The sequence below is a fragment of the Lampetra fluviatilis genome, chromosome 46 (genome assembly GCF_964198595.1).
Source record: "Lampetra fluviatilis chromosome 46, kcLamFluv1.1, whole genome shotgun sequence".
Lineage (NCBI taxonomy): Eukaryota > Metazoa > Chordata > Hyperoartia > Petromyzontiformes > Petromyzontidae > Lampetra > Lampetra fluviatilis.
In genome coordinates, this window is record NC_136320.1 from 1678950 (window position 1) to 1700083 (window position 21134).

A 21134-nucleotide genomic window follows, 5' to 3' on the forward strand; every position below is an offset into this window, starting at 1 on the left:
CAGCAGCAGCAGCAGTAGCAGCAGGGTCAAGTAATGGTGCGGTAGGGGTATAGCGAAAACCAGGTGAGAACTCACGGGACCACGTTGGGTCTCATTTGCAAGAATGAGTGGGTGAGTGAGCGAATGAGCGATTGAGTGAGTGAATGAGATGGTGGGGTGTGGTTAGGTGGGTGGGTCATTGATTGCGATGGAGAGCGAGCGCGAATTGATTCTTATGTAACCAGGGTGAGAACTCGAGACATTTGGAAGAGTCTCATTTGCAAGAATGAGTGGGCGAGTGAGCGATTGAGTGAGTGAATGAGATGGTAGGGTGTGGGTAGGTGGGTGGGTCATTGATTGCGACGGGGAGCGAGCGCGTATTGATTCTTATGTAACCAGGGTGAGAACTCTAGACATTTGGAAGAGTCTCCTTTGCAAGAATGAGTGGGCGAGTGAGCAAATGAGCGATTGAGTGAGTGAATGAGATGGTGGGGGTGTGGTTAGGTGGGTGGGTCATTGATTGCGATGGAGAGCGAGCGCGAATTGATTCTTATGTAACCAGGGTGAGAACTCGAGACATTTGGAAGAGTCTCATTTGCAAGAATGAGTGGGCGAGTGAGCAAGTGAGCGATTGAGTGAGTGAATGAGATGGTGGGGGTGTGGTTAGGTGGGTGGGTCATTGATTGCGATGGAGAGCGAGCGCGAATTGATTCTTATGTAACCAGGGTGAGAACTCGAGATATTTGGAAGAGTCTCATTTGCAAGAATGAGTGGGCGAGTGAGCGATTGAGTGAGATGAATGAGATGGTGGGGGTGTGGTTAGGTGGGTGGGTCATTGATTGCGATGGAGAGCGAGCGCGAATTGATTCTTATGTAACCAGGGTGAGAACTCGAGACATTTGGAAGAGTCTCATTTGCAAGAATGAGTGGGCGAGTGAGCAAGTGAGCGATTGAGTGAGTGAATGAGATGGTGGGGGTGTGGTTAGGTGGGTGGGTCATTGATTGCGATGGAGAGCGAGCGCGAATTGATTCTTATGTAACCAGGGTGAGAACTCGAGATATTTGGAAGAGTCTCATTTGCAAGAATGAGTGGGCGAGTGAGCAAATGAGCGATTGAGTGAGTGAATGAGATGGTGGGGGTGTGGTTAGGTGGGTGGGTCATTGATTGCGATGGGGAGCGAGCGCGAATTGATTCTTATGTAACCAGGGTGAGAACTCGAGACATTTGGAAGAGTCTCATTTGCAAGAATGAGTGGGCGAGTGAGCAAATGAGCGATTGAGTGAGTGAATGAGATGGTGGGGGTGTGGTTAGGTGGGTGGGTCATTGATTGCGATGGGGAGCGAGCGCGAATTGATTCTTATGTAACCAGGGTGAGAACTCGAGACATTTGGAAGAGTCTCATTTGCAAGAATGAGTGGGCGAGTGAGCAAATGAGCGATTGAGTGAGTGAATGAGATGGTGGGGGTGTGGTTAGGTGGGTGGGTCATTGATTGCGATGGGGAGCGAGCGCGAATTGATTCTTATGTAACCAGGGTGAGAACATCGAGACATTTGGAAGAGTCTCATTTGCAAGAATGAGTGGGCGAGTGAGCAAATGAGCGATTGAGTGAGTGAATGAGATGGTGGGGGTGTGGTTAGGTGGGTGGGTCATTGATTGCGATGGGGAGCGAGGGCAAATTGATTCTTATGTAACCAGGGTGAGAACATCGAGACATTTGGAAGAGTCTCATTTGCAAGAATGAGTGGGCGAGTGAGCAAATGAGCGATTGAGTGAGTGAATGAGATGGTGGGGGTGTGGTTAGGTGGGTGGGTCATTGATTGCGATAGGGAGCGAGCGCGAATTGATTCTTATGTAACCAGGGTGAGAACTCGAGACATTTGGAAGCGTCTCATTTGCAAGGGTAGCCCCTGGGGGCATGAGTCTCCTAACGTTTCAAAAGCACAGCGTGGCTTGGGCCTCCTCCCCCCCCATCTACCTGCATCCACCTCGAGTTCTCAGGCACATTCTGTACACTCCGTTCCGCGAGAACGGCAAGACTTGCCGCTGGAGAGGCGGGGGACAAAGCTTTCCCAAGCGCAACCCCAAACATCTGGGGACGAGCGTCACTCAATTCCCGCGGCACGTGCGACACACACACACACACACCTGCGCAGACTTGCCCTTCCCATGACATCTAACATTTAATAAGGGGGAGGGGGGGAGGGGGGTGCAAAACCAACCAGTTTCTTTGAATTATTAATAAGTTTATTGACTACTTGCCGAGCTTACGCTGCTCGTTGCACGCATGTTGCAATTGACGTTGCTCTGTCGGTGTTAGCCGCGTCGGTCGTGACGGGTTCCCTTTCCTCATCCCCGTTTGCTCTATGCCCCCTGTGACCGTTCAACCTTCTGCTGTATTGTGCGGCGATGCACTACTTTATTGAGGGCGACATTGGCACGCAAAATAAAGATTTATTGATCGATTGAAGGTGTGCGCGGGCCTTGGGTTAAGGGCGTGTGCAGGGGAGGGTGCAGGTGCGGCACCCACCCCGCTCTGGTGTGCCCACTCCACGATGAGAGAGGGGTCCCGCACAAGCCCCTCCGTGTCCGGGTACTGGAAGAGAACGCCGCTCACCCCCTCGTCCACCCTCGACAGGTCATAGGCGTCCACCAGCTCTACCTGCACGCCGATAGACCTGCCACAGATAGAGTCCACCATCACAATCATCATCATCACCATCGATATCTGCATTCTCAGAGCTGGAGTTTTAGCCATTAAATGTAATTCGTTGCCATCATCATCATCAACAACATCTTCACCATGGACATCAATGCCATCACTCCCATCATTTTCACCATGGACAAAACCACCACCTTCATTACCACCACCACCTTCATCACCATTATCATCATCAGCAGCAGAACAATCATCATCATCATCGTCATGACAATTGATGTGTGCAGGTCGTACTCGGCTCTCGTTTGCACAACGGCGATGGTCTGCGGGTGACAGCGCGAGTCCACCAGGAACCTCCTCCTCTTGTTCAGCCTGCGACACACGTCACCGCACGTCACCACCTCAACACGTGCCCAAAAAGATCACGTGCCCCCTTCACCGTGTCCCCATCAAGATGTCCACCATTTTATTCATTGTTAACCCCCCCCCCCCATCCGGATATAAAAATGTGCCGACCGCTCTACCGCACATCCATTTCTTCACGCGTGTACTCCCCCCGCCCCTTCTCAAAAGCGTCCATCGCTGACGCGAGTCCACCTCTCTGTACGACACCAACGCCCCAAATGCGTCCACCTTTCAACGCACGTCCCACCTACGCGCGTGACTGCCACGTGAACGTTCGTGCGCTCCGCCTCGTTTCTACGCACCGTGCGCTGGAACTTCTTTCGCACCGTGCGTAGCCAACCGCGCTAACTGTAGGCGCTGCCGTCACTGGACACTCCTGGTGACTGTATTTCACATCTGTATAGACGTGCACTGTACGAGTCGTAGACGTTACGGTGCACGTGACGTCACGTCTGTTTGCCGTGCGTGTCATTTGACACCCTGGTCACCCTTGCAAACAGGGGGGGGGGGGGGATGTTCTGGGTGTGATTATTTTTGCGTTAACTTTCTTTTTGTGCATTTAGTTTTGTTGTCCTTCCCACACGGTTGGCTGGGAAAAAAGTTTAACATCCATAAATACATTGTCCAGGTGAAAAATTTAAATTAACAATTTTTTTTTTTAAATGTCTGCCTTGGGCCCCTCCCAACGGGCGAGCTATCACCAGGCCGCCAGCCCCCGCCGGTCGACATTCCGTTCACCTTTCCAGTTTTGTTATCGTCTCTCCCCCCCCAGCCCCCGCCCCCCGAGGCCCTCACCTGTGGGCCAGGCCCATGGCCTCGGCGGCCGCGGTGGCCTCGTCCAGGAGGGAGGCGTTGGCCACGTCGAGGGCCGTGAGGTCGCACACCATCGTCTGGAAGTTGAGCAGCGACTCGAGGCGGCCCTGGGACACCTCGGGTTGGTAGGGCGTGTACTGAGTCAGCCTGGGGAGACGCCGCGGGGACACGGGCCAAGGGTCAGACACGGAGGATGAGATGCCGAGGGCGAGACGCGGACCTGATTTCCATCCGGAGGTGACCAGTGCGAGGGTAATTTGGCCTACTCTTCCACACGCCACGTAAACTGCTGCTCGCTGGAGAGAGGCCAGAGAAATGAAAGTAACTCGTCCGATTGTTTCAGATGCCGCACACAGAGATCCACACACAAGGCGTGCCTGGAACAGAGACCACGGGGGCTGTATTGTGAATACCACCACCCCCAGTGTCAACAACAACACAACCACCCCCAGTGTCAACAACAACACAACCACCACCACCACAACCACCCCCAGTGTCAACAACATCACAACCACCACCACTCCCAATGTCAACAACACCACCACCACTACTCCCAATGTCAACAACACCACCACCACTACTCCCAATGTCAACAACACCACCACCACCCCCAGTGTCAACAACAACACAACCACCACCACCACAACCACCCCCAGTGTCAACACCAACAACACAACCACCACCACCACACCCAGTGTCAACACCACCACCACCACCACCACACCCAGTGTCAACAACATCACAACCACCACCACCACCACCACTCCCAATGTCAACAACACCACCACTACTCCCAATGTCAACAACAACACCACCACCACTACTCCCAATGTCAACAACACCACCACTCCCAATGTCAACAACACCACCACCACTACTCCCAATGTCAACAACAACACCACCACCACTACTCCCAATGTCAACACCACCACCACCACTACTCCCAATGTCAACACCACCACCACCACTACTCCCAATGTCAACAACACCACCACCACTCCCAATGTCAACAACACCACCACCACTCCCAATGTCAACAACACCACCACCACTCCCAATGTCAACAACAACACCACCACCAGCAGCAGTAGCGCCTTGAGGTGCGGCGATCTGGCGAGAAATTACAACGAACAAGTCTCAGTGATTTGGATGTGTGTGTGTTTGTGTGTGTATGTGTGTGTTTGTATGTGTGTGTTTGTATGTGTGTGTTTGTATGTGTGTGTTTGTATGTGTGTGTTTGTATGTGTGTGTTTGTGTGTGTGTGTATATTTGTGTGTGTGTGTGTTTGTATGTGTGTGTTTGTGTGTGTGTGTATATTTGTGTGTGTGTGTGTGTATTTGTGTGTGTGTATTTGTGTGTGTGTGTGTGTATATGTGTGTGTGTATTTGTGTGTGTGTATTTGTGTGTGTGTGTGTGTATTTGTGTGTGTGTGTGTGTATTTGTGTGTGTGTGTGTATTTGTGTGTGTGTGTGTATGTGTGTATGTGTGTGTATGTGTGTGTATGTGTGTGTATGTGTGTGTATGTGTGTGTATGTGTGTGTATGTATTTGTGTGTGTGTATGTGTGTGTGTGTATGTGTGTATGTGTGTGTATGTGTGTGTATGTGTATTTGTATGTGTGTGTATTTGTATGTGTGTGTATTTGTATGTGTGTGTATTTGTATGTGTGTGTGTGTGTATGTGTGTGTGTGTGTGTGTATGTGTGTGTGTGTATGTGTGTGTGTGTATGTGTGTGTATTTGTGTGTGTGTATGTGTGTGTGTATGTGTGTGTGTATGTGTGTGTGTATGTGTGTGTATGTGTGTGTTTGTGTGTATGTGTGTATGTGTGTATATGTGTGTGTATGTGTGTGTGTGTGTATGTGTGTGTATGTGTGTGTGTGTGTATGTTGAACTTCTTGCGCACCGTACGTAGCCAACCGTGCTCATCAGAGGTGAAGCATCGACGTTCATCTTCCGTTTACAGCCCTGAGCCAGTGTTTGTAAATTATACGTTCCCATGACGGGGGAAAGTCTTCCCACAGGACAACCCCTGTTGATTTCTCCTCAATGTGGTGCTTAGAGGAACACATTTGTAGTTTTATGCCAAAAATCACGTAAAAAACAAAAATCACGTCGCACCACCGATTAGCATGGTTGGCTACGTACGGTGCGAAAGAAGTTCAAGGTACATACGTACATGCCGTAAACCCTTAACTGAGACGGTCCTGCTTTGAGATGATTTACCAATTCCATTCATGAGTAATTGGCGCGTCTCGAATGCACAGTGCAAAGAGTTGATGATGTGTTTATCTCCCCCCCCCCCCGACATAATCAAATCAGATGCAAACGATTTGCTAATATATTCAAGGCTAATGGATGGAACAAAACTTGAGAAACGAGCCAGAAAATGGAGAAACGGGGGACGAAACTTGAGCCGTCCGTTTTGTTTTAACTTCAGAGAAGAAGAATCCATTGGGGGAAACCTCGCAAAGGGGGGCAGTGCAACCACCCCGCATCCGAGACTGGCCCCCGCAGAAGCGGATATCACAGAACCACTTCTGGAGATCCCTTCAAGTGACTTCTGGACGATACAGCGAGGAGGCAGCCTCTTTCCCACCCACCCACTATGCCAGCCACCAATAGAAACAAATGTTCATCACGTGGCGGTAACCCCCATATTTATAATTCTTGGAACTCAATCTCAACCAAATTCCACACAAAACTAAAAATGAACGCGATGGATGTTTTTTTGTACAATCGCACAACTTGAATGCCAGAGACAATGAAATCGCCGGGGGGCGAGGGGGGAGTGGGGGCAAATCGTTACACCCCTACTTATAGCTCTGGTGATAATAATGTCCCATGCAAAGCTTTAATCGATTCAAACCTGCTTCGCCCGTTCGCCGAGATCAGACACAATTGACTGCATTCCACGCAACCTTGCCGCGGGCCTGTGTATGTATTACGGTCGCGATCGCACGACACGAAGGATGCCCCATTTCACAAACCCGGTGGCGGTGGATCATCTGCAAGATGCGGCCCCATGCAACCCGTTTAACGATTGAGAGCCTCTCGCCCCATCAGAAATTGCCGCAATGCCAAACGTGTCCACGATCTCCATCAGGTAGAAAATAAGACAATGGAAGGGGAGACAAAGGACGACTCGGCGCAGGGAGGTCGACCTCCCTCCGCGGAAAGTTTCCGCAGTGACGGGGAGATCAACTTATTGCGGTGGCGAGATGTTAACTACCTCGCTTGGTATACAGGAGGTCGTGGGCTCGATCCTGACCCCGACGCCTGCTGTATATTTGGAGTTTGCGGTGTCTCTCTCCCCGAGGTAGCATGCATTTTAATCTGGGTCCTCCAGTTTTTCGCTCCACTTTCGAATCAACGTGCATTAGAGTTATTTGATTGCTGTTAATGTCCACATGATAAGTCACTACCTTTGACCTATTATTTGCGATAGCCAGTTCGCTTCAGAAAGAGAGCTAGGAAACTCAAGTGGGCCTTGCTTGGCAAAATAAAAGAAGTTTAATAGTTTAGTTTTAATTTAGTTCGCGTGGCACAGGAGTGAGAGAGCCAGGTTCGGCGGCGGTGCTGGGCCCCGAGAAAAATGGCGACGGTGGCCAGTAGAGAGGCCCTTGGTCCAGCGGTGGACCATCTTCTAGGGCAGGGCCTGATGTAACGGCTACAATTTCACATTCAAGTGGTCAAGCACAGACTAACCGCGTCGTCAGCAGTGGCGGAGGTTAATCGCTGCGATGCGTATAAATCGGTGGACCAACGACGATGGCTTGCTACGATCGCGGTGGTGATGATGGCCTTCTGTTTGTTTCTGTGCCGGTGCGCGTACCATCCGGCGTTCTCCAGCAGGTTCCTCTGGATGACAGCCGGCACGCAGCAGCCGTAGTAACCCATGCCGATGTAGGATCGCCAAACCTGGTTCTTGTCCGCAATGGCTCGCAGGTTCGCCAACACCTCGCTCTCACCTGCACAAAAGACAAAGATCCCCCCCCCACAGTGTAGTCTTTAAGAGGGGGGTTGGGGGGGCAAGTGGAGTTAGTGAGCAGCACCTGTATATGGCAGGCTGGTCACGGCACGTGAGTGGGGTGGCGAGGCCAGTACCACACCCAGGTCCGTCTTTGTCTCCCCCAATGCTGATGTGTACACACCACACTGGGGGGGGGGTACTCGTTTAAGGCTGAGTCGACCTAGAGGCGGCCCAGGACGGGTTCAAACATCCACCACTGTTATTGTTCGCGAACGGGAATTGAACTCTGTTTGCTTGGTTCGTGGCAAAGTGCGCTAATAGCCATTGCACTACTGCTCACCTGCACAGACAAAAACAAAGATAAAGACTCCCCCGTGTAGCCTCAACAGACTGCAGGGGCAAGTGCTGTTAGAGAGCACCTATGAAGGCCGGAACGGTAAACGAGAGGGTGGATGGCCAGCACCACGCCCGACCGCCTTTGTCTCCCCAGTGGCGATGTTTACACACCGCACCAGGTACTCATTTCAGGCTGAGTCGACCTAAGGGAGGCCCAGGACCGGTTCAGATAATCGTCACCGGTGTTGGCCGTGAGCGGGAATCGAACCCGGGTCGCCAGGTTCAAAGCGCAGCGCGCTAACCGCTACACTACCGCTCCCCACTGCAAAGACACACACACACGCACAAAAGCAGCCACCACTTGTTACCGAGTGGCAGTTGCCTCACCCCGCCGCGTGTGCCAGGCTGGGTGCGCCCCAAAGGCTCGCTGGTGGCAGGTGGTGGCCGATGGGACACACCCAGGTGTGATGGGCTAACTGACGGATCGCGCTGCGACGTAAACACTTAAACCCCGCACGCACGAATGCACACGCACGCATTCCTAGACACTCGTAAACACGCTCGCAAAACAGAAATACACGTGCGCGCACACTCACAGACACATGGGGGGGGGGGGGGGCACACACAACGATCCCGTGTAGCCTTAACAGACTGTAGGGGAAAGTGCTGTTAGCGAGCACCTATAAAGGCTGGCACGGCACACGAGGGGGTGGGTGGCCAACACCACGCCCGGCCGCCTTCAAGTCCCTAGTAGCGATGTTTACTACACACCGCACCAGGTACTCATTTGAGGCTGAGTCGACCTCTGGAAGGCCCCCCAGGACCGGTTCAGATAATCGTCACCGGTGTTGGCCGTGGGCGTAAATCGAACCCCGGTCCGCCAGGTTCGTAGCGCACAAACATTTCACGGACTCTTTGGGGCGAGTGCTGCGAGTTCGCAGCATCTACGAAGGAGCACTTTAGGCAACACCACGCCTGGACACCACCAGTGTCTCCCCACTGGCGATTTTGTCCGCACCAGGGTACGGACACTCCGTTTGAGGCCGAGTCGACCTAGGGGAGAGGGGGGCGCACGATCGGATTCAGCTAATCGCCACTGGCCGGTGGTGGCGTCCGTGAGCGGGAATTGAACTTCGCGTCGCCAGGGGGGGGGGGGTGGGGGGGGGTGGTTCGTGGTGCAGCGGCGCCGACCGCAGCGCCACCGCTCCCCTACGAAAACACGCTCGCACACAACACGCCCGTGTGCCCGCTCACACGCAAAGGTCAGCCGTGGGCATCCGGCTCCAGTTGTGGTCGTGAGGGCTGGGTGGGGGCAGGCAGCACCAGTTGTGGCCGGGGACATCGCTGCTGTGCGTACCCATTTGGAATGTGCGTTTGAATGCAAGGGGGAGGGCGGGAAGGAGAGGCTGGATTTGTGGGCAGTGTTTAGCGTGGAAGCAGAAGTGTGGTCGGGCCAAAGGCGCGACAAAAACCTGGTTCGATTCCAGGCCCGTGGCTAACGTCAGCGAGCAAGTGAAATCTGAACCGGTTCTGGGTGGCACTCCCCCTTCACGAGCCTGCACCGACCTATCTATGAACCTGGCGGCATGGAGGGAAAGAAATAAGATGCGTAGGAGCGGCATGATCATACTGATGATGATGATGCTGGTGAGGTGTAGGACAACGATGACGATGAAGAAGATGCTGATGACGTGAAAGATTGATGATGACGCTGCGAATTCTCCTGCTGCTACTGCTGCCGATGTTGATCACCCACCCAAGCCACGGCGTGCATCACTCAGGGTGGAGGTGAACTTGACTTGGAATGAGACCCGGGGATCGTCTTTACGAAGTTCACCCCGGGCACGGAGGGGGATTAAAGGGGGGAGGGTGAGGGGGATGGGTGGTGGAGCAGTGTTTTATTGACGTGTGTGGCTCACAAACAGCGCGAGCGTGCCACGTGACAACCACATTGCACCTACTGTAGAATGCTCTCAAGCAAGCCTCGTCCAGACCACCATCGCTCCACAAGGAGCGGGGCTCCCATCTCATTGTCCAGACCACCATCGCCCCACGTGGAGCTGAGCTCCCATCTCATTGTCCAGACCACCATGGCCCCACACGGAGCTGGGCTCCCATCTCCTTGTCCAGACCACCATCGCTCCACAACGAGCCGAGCTCCCATCTCATTGTCCAGACCACCATCGCTCCACAAGGAGCGGGGCTCCCATCTCATTGTCCAGACCACCATCGCCCCACGTGGAGCTGAGCTCCCATCTCATTGTCCAGACCACCATGGCCCCACACGGAGCTGGGCTCCCATCTCCTTGTCCAGACCACCATCGCCCCACACGGAGCTGGGCTCCCATCTCCTTGTCCAGACCACCATCGCTCCACAAGGAGCGGGGCTCCCATCTCATTGTCCAGACCACCATCGCCCCACACGGAGCTGGGCTCCCATCTCCTTGTCCAGACCACCATCGCTCCACAACGAGCCGAGCTCCCATCTCATTGTCCAGACCACCATCGCCCCACACGGAGCTGGGCTCCCATCTCCTTGTCCAGACCACCATCACTCCACAAGGTGCTGGGCTGCTATCTCCTTGTTCAGACCACCATCAAGTCCCACGAGGAGTTGGGTTCATCTCCGCCCAAAGAGCCGGCCACCTGGCCACGTCCTGCCACATCGACCTCATGCATCCACTGGACAGCAGTGGGAAAAGGAGCCTCATAGCTCATGGGATTCCTCCAGCTTGAATTAATATTTTGAGTCAGATTCCCGTAGCCTTCGCCTGACTCGCCAGCCTCCACGTCAAGTTTCGAGTTTATTTTTGCTCAACCGGACGAGAGCTCAAGTGGCCAGGATGAGTCTCGTTTTGTAAGAGTGACCCCGGGGCAACAGTCTGCCAGTAGGTGGACAGCGATTGCTGCGATGTTGTGCTGCAATCCCCCGCGAGTAATTTGTGGTGTCATTTCAACGTGTCGTGTTGCTAAATCAGAATACCACCGACGACAGAAGCAGGGCTACCACGCAAAATCGGAGATGGCAAACGGTGCCGCTTAATGCCGACTCAACAAACCAGATCATGGGACCTCCTTTGCCAGTACCAAAATATAAGAATAGGTTTTTCCCATTTTTTCTGGCAAAAAAACAGGTGTTAAGTTGTTAATACACCAAACTGAAATCTTTTTTTTAAATAATATATGCTGTCTTCCCGACAGACCTGGTCTTCACCTGAGGACGGCTGCTTGCGTTGTGGCCGAAACGTCGTGAGAATTATTTTATTATGTTTTATTTTTATTATTTTATTACTTCCCTTCTACGTGACTTTACCGAAAGAACCAAGAAGATGAATCCCTGCAGTCACGAAAGCTTTAAATCGAAATATATGCATTGTCCTTGAAACTGATTGGTCCACACCAGAGACAGCTTTCTTTTGAGCCTCGTCTCAAACGGCGTACAGCTGTACGCCTTTTGGCGTCCTCTGGTCTAACAAAAGAAAGCCGTCTCTGGTGTGGACCAATCAAGGACAATGCATATATTAAAGTGTTTTTTTGTTTGCATTCTGACCACAAGCATTGTGGTTAATGCAGACATGATTCCTTATAAAAAAAGGTTTCAGTTTGGTGTTTTAACAACTTAACACCTGTTTTGCTGCCAGAAAAATAGGCTAAAGACCTATTCTCAACAAACCAGTTGAATGTTTCCGTGGATTAAAATCACTCGCCCATTAAAACAAGCAAAGTCCGCCATTCGCCCATCACTCAACCACCACGCGCACTTAGTTAATCGCTCGCAGGTCACCCATCATCACACGCGCGTCTCTCTGGACTCGGTTGTGTGATGGGTTCCGGGGTTACGTGGGTTTATGGCCACGGACGAGAATTTGGACAGCTGGCACTCGAGAACAAAAACAGACCAGATTGTCACCAATGACTCATCCAATACGCACACACACAGAGCGATACGGAGATACGCAGAATCAAAGATACACACACGAGCAGTAGAAACCACGCAGTACTCCCCCCGTCTAACCAAACCAGAGGTCCCATTCCCAAACAATGCAAAGCCCCCCCCCCAACACAACAACAGAATACTCAATACCGCCTCCACCAAAAAACTTACTACACCGTATTCCCAACATCAGGCAGCATTCCCTTAGTGCGTAAGGCCCCCCCCACCCCATCTAACCGCAACGGGGCCTTGACCCAAAGTGACCTCGTGGGTCTCGCGCCGCTTCGCTTGCCGGCCCCATGACTCATACCAATCTGGGGTGCGAGAGCAGGGGGTGTAGACGGGGGTGTGTTTGAAGGGGATATTTATAAGGGGGGGCTTGGGGGAGGGGAATGTCTGGCAAGGGTGTCTGGAATGCGGGTGTTTTTTTGTGGAGTGAGAGAGAGGGGGGGGCTGTGGGAGAGGGGGGCGAGTTTGGGGGGAGGGTGTTTGCGTGCAGTGTGCATAGCTGGTCAACCCGTACGGTCTACCCCGTATTGCTGTAGAGGGAAATTGAGTTTTCAGGTCCATACGGCAAATAGCCGTTTTAATACGGGCAATTTTTATTTTTGGTCTATTTGTTTGTGTTCCTCCCGAGTGATGGGACTTTGTAGGATGAACGTTGAGATTTATGATTCAAGAGCCGAATGGCTCACAGGGCTATACCTAATAAATGAACTTGACCTTGATTTATAAGGTGCACGGGGTGACCAATGAGGGTGCGAGTTGGTCTGTAATAAGGTAGGGCACCGATAAGGGGTTGAGTGTGTGGTGGACAACGTCCTTCGTGAAGGGGGTGCGTCGCGAGCGGGTGAGTGCACCTAGCCTGGCACAAAGCGAGCGTTGCGGTCACGTCACCGCCACGAGGGTGGTGAATAGCGGGCGTTGTGTGGTGGAATGAGGTGAGCGGCGATGCGTTTGTGGAGCAGAGTGGTGGAGGCGTTTGTTTTGGAGCGTGCGGGGTTGAGTGTGCGGGGTTGAGTGTGCGGGGTTGAGTGTGCGGGGTTGAGTGTGCGGGGTTGAGTGTGCGGGGTTGAGTGTGCGGTGTGCGAGGGGAGCGTCGCGTGTGCTCGTGGGGGGCGAGGTGCGGTGCGTGGTGGTGCGTTTGGGGGGGGGGGGCGGTAATGTTGGGTGCGTGGCTTGAGGTCTGTGTATGCGAGTGGGGAGCGGTGGTGTAGCGGTCAGCGCGCTGCGCTACGAACCCGGCGACCCGAGTTCGATTCCCGCTCACGGTCAACGATTATCTGAATCGGTTCTGGGCATCCCCTAGGTCGACTCAGCCTCAAATGAGTACCTGGTGCGGTTTGTAAACATAACCACTGGGGAGGCAAAGGCGGCCGGGCGTGGTTCTGGCAGCCCACCCCCTCGTGTGCCGTGCCGGCCTTCATAGGTGCTACTCGCTAACAGCACTTGCCCCAACAGTCTGTTAAGGCTATACGGGGGATCTTTGTCTTTCGTTTGTGTTGACGGGCATAGCTCGTGAATGTGTCGGTGTGCGATTGGGGCCACTTACCCCAGGCGTCTTTTAAGGCTATACGGGGGACCTTTGTCTTTGGCATGTGTGGGATGTGGGATTTGTTTCTGTTGGAATGAACTCAGGGGATGGGGGGGGGGGTGCGAGTTTACTGCGAGCGAGCTTGCGATGCGGCAGAGGACACGGAGGAGAGAGACCTGCAGATGCCTCTCGAGGGTGAGTTGGTGGGGGGTTGGGGGGGAAGGGGCGGGGCTGCGGGGGCGTGTCTCCACAACGCTTCCCATTGGCCATCTCGAAAACACGCGGGGGACACACCTCCCAGTGGGAATGTGACCACGTGTGAAATGGGGTTGGGGGGAGTTGCAGTGGAGGGGTCAAAGATAAAGCTCCCCCGTATAGCCTTCATAGGCTGTTTGGGCGAGCACGAGGGGGTGGGTGGCCAGCACTACGCCCGGCCGCCTTTGCCTCCCCAGTGGTGCTGTTTACACACCGCACCAGGTACCAGAGGTGTGGACTCGAGTCATGTGACTTGGACTCGAGTCAGACTCGAGTCATGAATTTGATGACTTGCGACTCGACTTGGACTTGCATAACAATGACTTTGTCCCACCTATGAGATGTGGACTCGAGTCATGTGACTTGGACTCGAGTCAGACTCGAGTCATGAATTTGATGACTTGCGACTCGACTTGGACTTGCATAACAATGACTTTGTCCCACCTCTGCCAGGTACCCACTTGGGGTTGAGTCGACCTAGGGGAGGCCCGGGACCGGTCCAGATAATCGCGTTGGCCGGAGTTGAATTCAGGTCGCCGAGTTGGTGACGCACTCGGGGTCAACCTCCGATTAGGCCGGTTGGCTCCGTACGGTGCGAAGGAAGTTCAACGTACGGTACTTGGAGAAAATGTTCATGGCTGGGGATGACTCCAAAATATGGAGAAACACGTGGATTAGACATTTAGGTTGCTCAGCAAGTGGGGGGGGGGGGGATTGGGCAGGACGCGTCATTGCCAGAGGGATTTAATGTCCCCCTGTGGTCGAGAATAACAACTGCTGAGTGGCAGCCAAAGATTGAGAAATCGGCTGTACGAGGAGAGGGGTTTGTGGGTGGGGGGTCACCCCATCCCGGAGACGGAGCGACGAGACTCGGCTCGTGTTCCGTGCCGGGTGTATTTCGGATCGCAGGATCCCATTTGACATGCTGACGTCTCGGGGAGGCTTCATCCAAGCAGTGGATTGCTCGCGTTGCTGACGTTGCTGATGAAGATGATGAAGGTGATGACGATGATGATGATCTTGACAGCCAGGTTAAATCTTCTTCTTGGTTCTTTCGGTAAAGTAACGTAGAATGGAAATAATAAAGTAATAAAAATAAAACATAATAAAATAATTATTTTATTATGTTTATGATGTTTTATTTTTATTATTTTATTATTTCCATTCTACGTGACTTTACCTAAAGAACCAAGAAGATGAATCCCTGCAGTCACGAAAGCTTTAAATCGAAAGCCAGGTTAAAATGAGAGAAACATAAGCGGGAATAGCGAAAGTGGGGGGGAGGAAGAGACGGGGGTGGGGGGAGTTGAGGATTGGGTAGTGGGTGGTGACTGGGGGTCGCAATCCCGTTACTACCTTTAGAGGCGATCACTCGCTCACACCCCCCCCCTCGCGACCCCTACCGCCCCTCGGGGGCTCAAAACGGGGAACTCGTTCCGGCTCGAGCCGGTTCGGGGCACACAGGAGACTTAAGTTCTCTCAGCCGCCCTAGCAGCAAATACTCCCCACACCCACCCACCCACACCACACCCCCCACACCCCCCACACCCAGCCCCCCCGCGATTCCACGCATTGTCTAACGATGCTGATGAGCTACCGAACGACAAAAACCGGCCCAGAGCGTTGCTCGTGTCGAACCGATCGCTGCCGGAATGATGCGTTGTGCCGCAAGGCCACGTGGCTGACGGGATGTGTCAAAATAAAAAAAGGTGTTGTTGTGTTTTATGTGGGATGAAGAGACTTGTGAAGGGAGCCGTCTTGCCAGCTTATTTATTGTTTGTTTTTTAGATTCCTCCACAGAGACACGCGAATGATTATAACAATTGTTGAATAGAACGATAATTATCGTCGATTATAATCAATAAAAATGTGTGGTCAACATAGCGGCCTCTAGCGGCTGTAGGGGTTTAATGAACCCATTACAAGCGCGAGCTTTAAAGGTCGATCATCATCACCGGTCATGGGTCCATCCACTGCTGGATGAAGCCCACCCCCCACTTCAAGCCGCCACCATCTCACGAATCCACTCAGCTCCTGCACGCGTTCCCATTTCCTCGCTCCATCTCCGCGTGAAGCACGTCTGCTCGGCGGACCAATCAGAACCGATTAATTGATCCATCACCATCATCATCATCCACCCATAGTTGCACCCCCTAATTAGTGTGTCCACAGCCTCCAGTGTTGCAAAGTGAAGTCTACCGAGGAGATGGAGCGGTGAAATCAGCTCGCGTGCAACAACAGCCGCTCGGCGGGTTATTCCACCCCAGGGGATCGTAAGTTAGCAAGGCGACGGCTCGCAGTTAAGAGGCCCGCATCCAGCAGCGGATAGATCACGGCTGATGGCTTCGAAGATTATCTGCAGTGGTAAGGGTGAAAGACAGCATTGGGCGAGAGGGTAGTGGCACGGGGGATAGCTTTGGGGAGGGGGCCGGGGGAAGGTTGGATGGGGTGGCTTATTGCCCCCCCACCACCCTCAATGAATCATTGAAAATTTGACAAAGCCACAACTGCGATTGGCAGGCTGCGCACGAATTGTTGGTGTCGCAAGCGTGAAGAGAGGTGGGGGGGTGGGGGGGGCACTTGGCCCGCGATAAGGACGCCTGAACGAGTTTTACCCCTGGCTGGCCCCGTGTCTCTGCGGAGCGTTTGGACCCCGTGGGCACCGGTGGAATTGAGCGGAGTCATGACAATTGTGGGAGACACGGGAGGGGAGAGGGGGGGGGGTGGCGGGCGGCCACATCACAACGGCAGTGACGAGAGAGATGGAGCTGTCGCCGATAACCGCCAATGGCAAAGGTCGCCTCCCCCCCATCTACCTGTGCGTGCCGGGCGAAGAGCCACGTGTGGAGTGCGGTGGGGGAGACCTTGAACAATGAGTAGCGGGGAGGGGGGGGTTCCGAACCTTGAACCCCACAGGGTTAGCGGTCAGTGGGGTCTCACGAGCACACGCAAGCCATCGGGCACCTTTTGATCCCACCTGGACACTGTGCTCACCTTGCGGGTCCAACGCTTTGAAGGGGATTTGTGGGGCTCGCGTTTTGGGGCTTTGCGCAGAGATTTGCGCTTGGACGGCGAGGTGGAAACTGCGGTACAGCAATTGGACTCTTGAATCGATCTGTGCGGAGCGGCGAGCGCGATCTATGTACATCGCGTGCGCGATGGGGTTGTCTCCGGGTGCTTCACTTTCCTTCCATAGGGGAAGTCAACCACCTCATTACGTAAGGAGACGGCCAAACAACGCAATGGAGCAAAGTCCTCTTGTTGGCTCGGCGAGGCTTCCCTCGGGTCAGAATTTACGTTGCGAGACTCGAAGAGGAAAACGAGGATCATCATCCTCACAGTGGGCCTTGGCGGGGGGAGACACGTGCAGGGCACGTCCCTGGCCAAGCAGAAGGGATGACGACGACGACGACTGGTGGTCGAGAATAAAAACGGAGTGGCAGCTAAAGGAGGGACGACGCCCAAGGAGAGATGGAGCGACGAGGTCAAGCTCGTGGGCAGATGCTGGATGGAACAAAACGACAAAGACCCCCCCCCCCCGTGTAGCCTTAACAGACTGTTGGGGCAAGTGCTGTTAGCGAGCACCTACGAAGGCCGGCACGGCACACGAGGGGGTGGGTGGCCTGCACCACCAGGACCGGTTCAAATAATTATCGTCACGGGTGTTGGTGGTAGCCGTGAGCAGGAATCTAAACCGGTGTCATCGGGTTCGTAGCGCAGTGCGCAAACCGCTGCACCACCGCTCTCCATGGACACCCACAGACTCATGAGACACTCAGAGCCACATAGACCTACGTAGGGTAACAAACGCTGCATCGCAGGATCGCGAGACGGCGACAGCTTTGGGAGGCTTTCATCCAGCAGTGGATTGATCATGGCAACCCCTGAACACTGACGACTCGCCAGGGACGTGAACATTCAGAGATGCGGATGAACAATCGATCCATAAACTAAACCGCACATGCATCAAATAGCTGGGGCTAGACTCTATGGCGTTTGCGAGTTGTATCGGTCGTATGCAGTGGGTTCACGTGACGCCATCCTATCCACTAGAGGCCCGCTACGTTCGCCACAATGTCAACAGTGATAATGATCGATTATGACAAATAAGATCCGAGATGCAGGGAGGGAGGCAGCCGGTCGCTCCAGGGGTGCGGGTATAAATGGCCGTGTCAGACAGAGCCGGCAACGCGGAGATCCTGGGTTCAACTCAGCTCTGGATTTCAACCACACAACCGGGTTAAACCGGATTCTCGAGAGTAGCGAGATGATAATCTGAGCCCCCCCCGGTCCCAAAATAATTCACGCGAACACCCACAGACCCCGACATTGGAGGCCCATAGACAATGCTGTAGACCAAGTTGGAATATTAAAATGGGTTCCCAAGTGTAGCGGAGTTGATGATCTCGGCCCTGCTCACCAAGGACTCCAGAAAGAAGGAAAACAAACAAAAATCCCACCCAACCAAATGAAATTTGGGTTTCACCTGATTTGACAGAAGGGGCCAATTTGACTGGGAGTTGGCATCATTTTTCCGAGGCTATTGTCTGCTACAAGGTGGTTGTCGTCGGTCCACTGCCTGCTGCAGGTTGAAAGCTTTAAGCTAGCTATATATATATATTTTTTTTATAATCAAAACTATTATTTAAATTTTACCAGGTAAGGCCCGCTTAGCTATATAGCTATTTTTTTCAGAAGCAACCTGGCCACAAATGATAGCTCAACGAAGTTGCTTATCACGTGGCAATGTATAGCAGCCAAGAACTCTCCACGCATGCTTCTAAATGTGGAGAAAACTCCACGCAACCACGGGGAGAGACACGCAAACTCCAAATATACAGCAGCAGGCGTCAGGGTCGGGATTGAATCCACGACCTCCTGTTTACCCGGCGAGGTGGTGAACATCTCGCCACCGTGGAGCCCACGCTGGCGTGTGTAACCAGGCGAGGTGCCTCTAACAAAGACCAGGATAGATTGTACATTGCAAAAAAGAGTTGCGAGCTGCAAGAGTTGTACCAAACTGCAGCGTCTGCCAATCTCTCCTGGGACCGTCAACACGGCCACCACCACCACCAGCAGCAGCAGCAGCAATTGCGAAAAAAATTGAGAGAGAGAGCGAGAAAACAAATGAAAATGAGATTCAGGAATGTGCAGCCTCCCACCCTCCTCCCCTCTCACTCATCCCCCGACCCCGCCCCCTCAAGTTCACGGTCTCCAGACTGTGCAAAACAAACCCCCATAAAAAAGCGAGACTTTCCAACGGCTTGGGGAGTAATTCATCGAGCAGTGGATTGATCATGGCTGCAGCTGATGATCATAATAAACGACGACAGCACCACGCCCGGCCGCCTTTGTCTCCACAATGTTGATGTTTACGCACCACCGCGCCGGGTACTCATTTTAGGGCCGAGTCAACCTAAGGGACGCTCCAATACTGGTGCAGGTGGCCACGAGCAGGAATGGAACTCGGGTGCCTGGGTTCGTAGTCGCGCAAGCTCGCTAACCACCGCACCCACCGTTCTCCATAAATGCACAGCCACACAAGTACACTAAAAAAAATCACTTAACGCCGACACAAAAGACAAAGGTCGCCCGTGTAGCCTTAACAGACCGGAGGAGCAAGTGCTGTTAGCAAGTAGCGCCTATGAAGGCCGGCACACGGCACACTTTTCGAGGTGGGTGGCCAGCACCGTTCCCCGGCCGCCTTTGTCTCCATCGTGGCGCAGCGAGCAAACCACCGCGCGACCACTCGTTACGCACACAAACACACACGCACGACGATTGACCACGGGCTATTATAATAATATACAGATCCATACGCATAGACACGGGACTCGCATTAGACAAGGTGGGTGGGTGCGGGGTCAAGTTATACGGATTTCTCTCATGTCGCTTTGACGGGGGGGGGGGGCGCATCCTTAGGGGCCAAGTCGCCTCTGTTGAACCCCCTTGGTGGGGGGTGGGGGCTGGAGGGGGGGGGCTCGCGGTGGCCAGCCTTCAAATGGGGTAAACAGGGATCCGGAGAAAACTGGTTCAAGGGGGTTTAAATCGGGGTGTCTGCCCAGCAGACGGCTCCTCACAGCACCGCCTATAAATACAGCGAGTCTCACGCACTCTCACGCGCACTCGCGCGCACTCGCACGCACTCTCGCGCGCACTCTCACGCACTCTCACGCACTCTCACGCACTCTCACGCACTCTCACGCACTCTCACGCACTCTCACGCACTCTCACGCACTCTCACGCGAAGCACGAGGACATATTAGGGTTGGTCAAATCGGGGGCTTTGTTCCGCAACCGGTTACCGCACGGGAGAGAAAACCGGTTGCAAACCGGTTACCCGTTTTCCGCACGGTATCGATTATAATATGTTGTGTGCACGTGACGGTTGAGCGTTCTTAACGGAGATTCGAATGCAGCTTCTGCCAGGTGTGGAGTGTCGGGTCAGAGGCGCTGGACTTGCAGTGCAGAAGTCGGCCGGTTCGACTCCCATCTCGACAGTTGAAAGGACGAGGGGGGGGGCACGTTTCTTAAACTGCCCCCCACCCTGCCCCCCCACCCTGCCCCCCACCCTGCCCCCCACCCTGCCCCCCACCCTGCCCCCCACCCTGCCCCCCACCCTGCCCCCCACCTTGCCCCCCCACCTCGCCCCCCCACCTCGCCCCCCCACCTCGCCCCCCACCCAGCAGTTGTTCACGGGTTCGCCCACCGCAGCTCACGAACACAGCAGGTCGCGTCCAGTGATGGGGGGCAAATTGCGGGTACGTCCACCTCTATAAAAAAAAACATGCTTGTGATCCGCGTGGAAGAGTAGGCCAAAGACTCGACAGCGTTCCCCAATTACGGGAGGCGGACACCTTCCTTCCGCCATCAACGGCGCGAGCCGGGCAATTGCAGGGCCGGTTAACACGCCGTAACTTCGCCCGTGCCAATCCGTGCATTCGTTACGTAAATCCCACTCATTTCGGTTGCCGGTTCATGGCTTTCGGGAACAGTTAGCGATTCTGAAAAGCGAATCCAGGTCGGATTTTTGTATCCCTCTCCTAAGGCCGATGAGTTAATCCATGCCGACTTTTGGGTGCAACTTCTGAAGATTCGAGGTCGGGTCTCCCCCCCCCTCCAGCCCCCGTTCGACCCCCCCCCCCACCACCACAATCCCCACCCCGCATCACGCGGCTCGGATTGAGCCGCAGTGAGCCAAACACAAAGCGGATAAAGGAGACGAATCATTATTATTCACAGCCAGGGCA

General features: G+C 53.8%; 1 protein-coding gene across 1 annotated transcript in view; it reads right to left on the minus strand.

The window, feature by feature from the left end:
- Positions 1-21134, minus strand: part of GLDC (glycine decarboxylase) — a 42211-nt gene that overhangs the window by 17084 nt on the left and 3993 nt on the right. Inside the window, exons 3-6 of the mRNA XM_078876886.1 lie at positions 7688-7823; positions 3838-4002; positions 2932-3009; positions 2509-2656 (exon numbers count right to left, since the gene is read on the minus strand). Coding sequence (XP_078733012.1) covers positions 2509-2656; positions 2932-3009; positions 3838-4002; positions 7688-7823 — 527 coding nt within the window. The remainder of the gene's footprint in view (positions 1-2508; positions 2657-2931; positions 3010-3837; positions 4003-7687; positions 7824-21134) is intronic.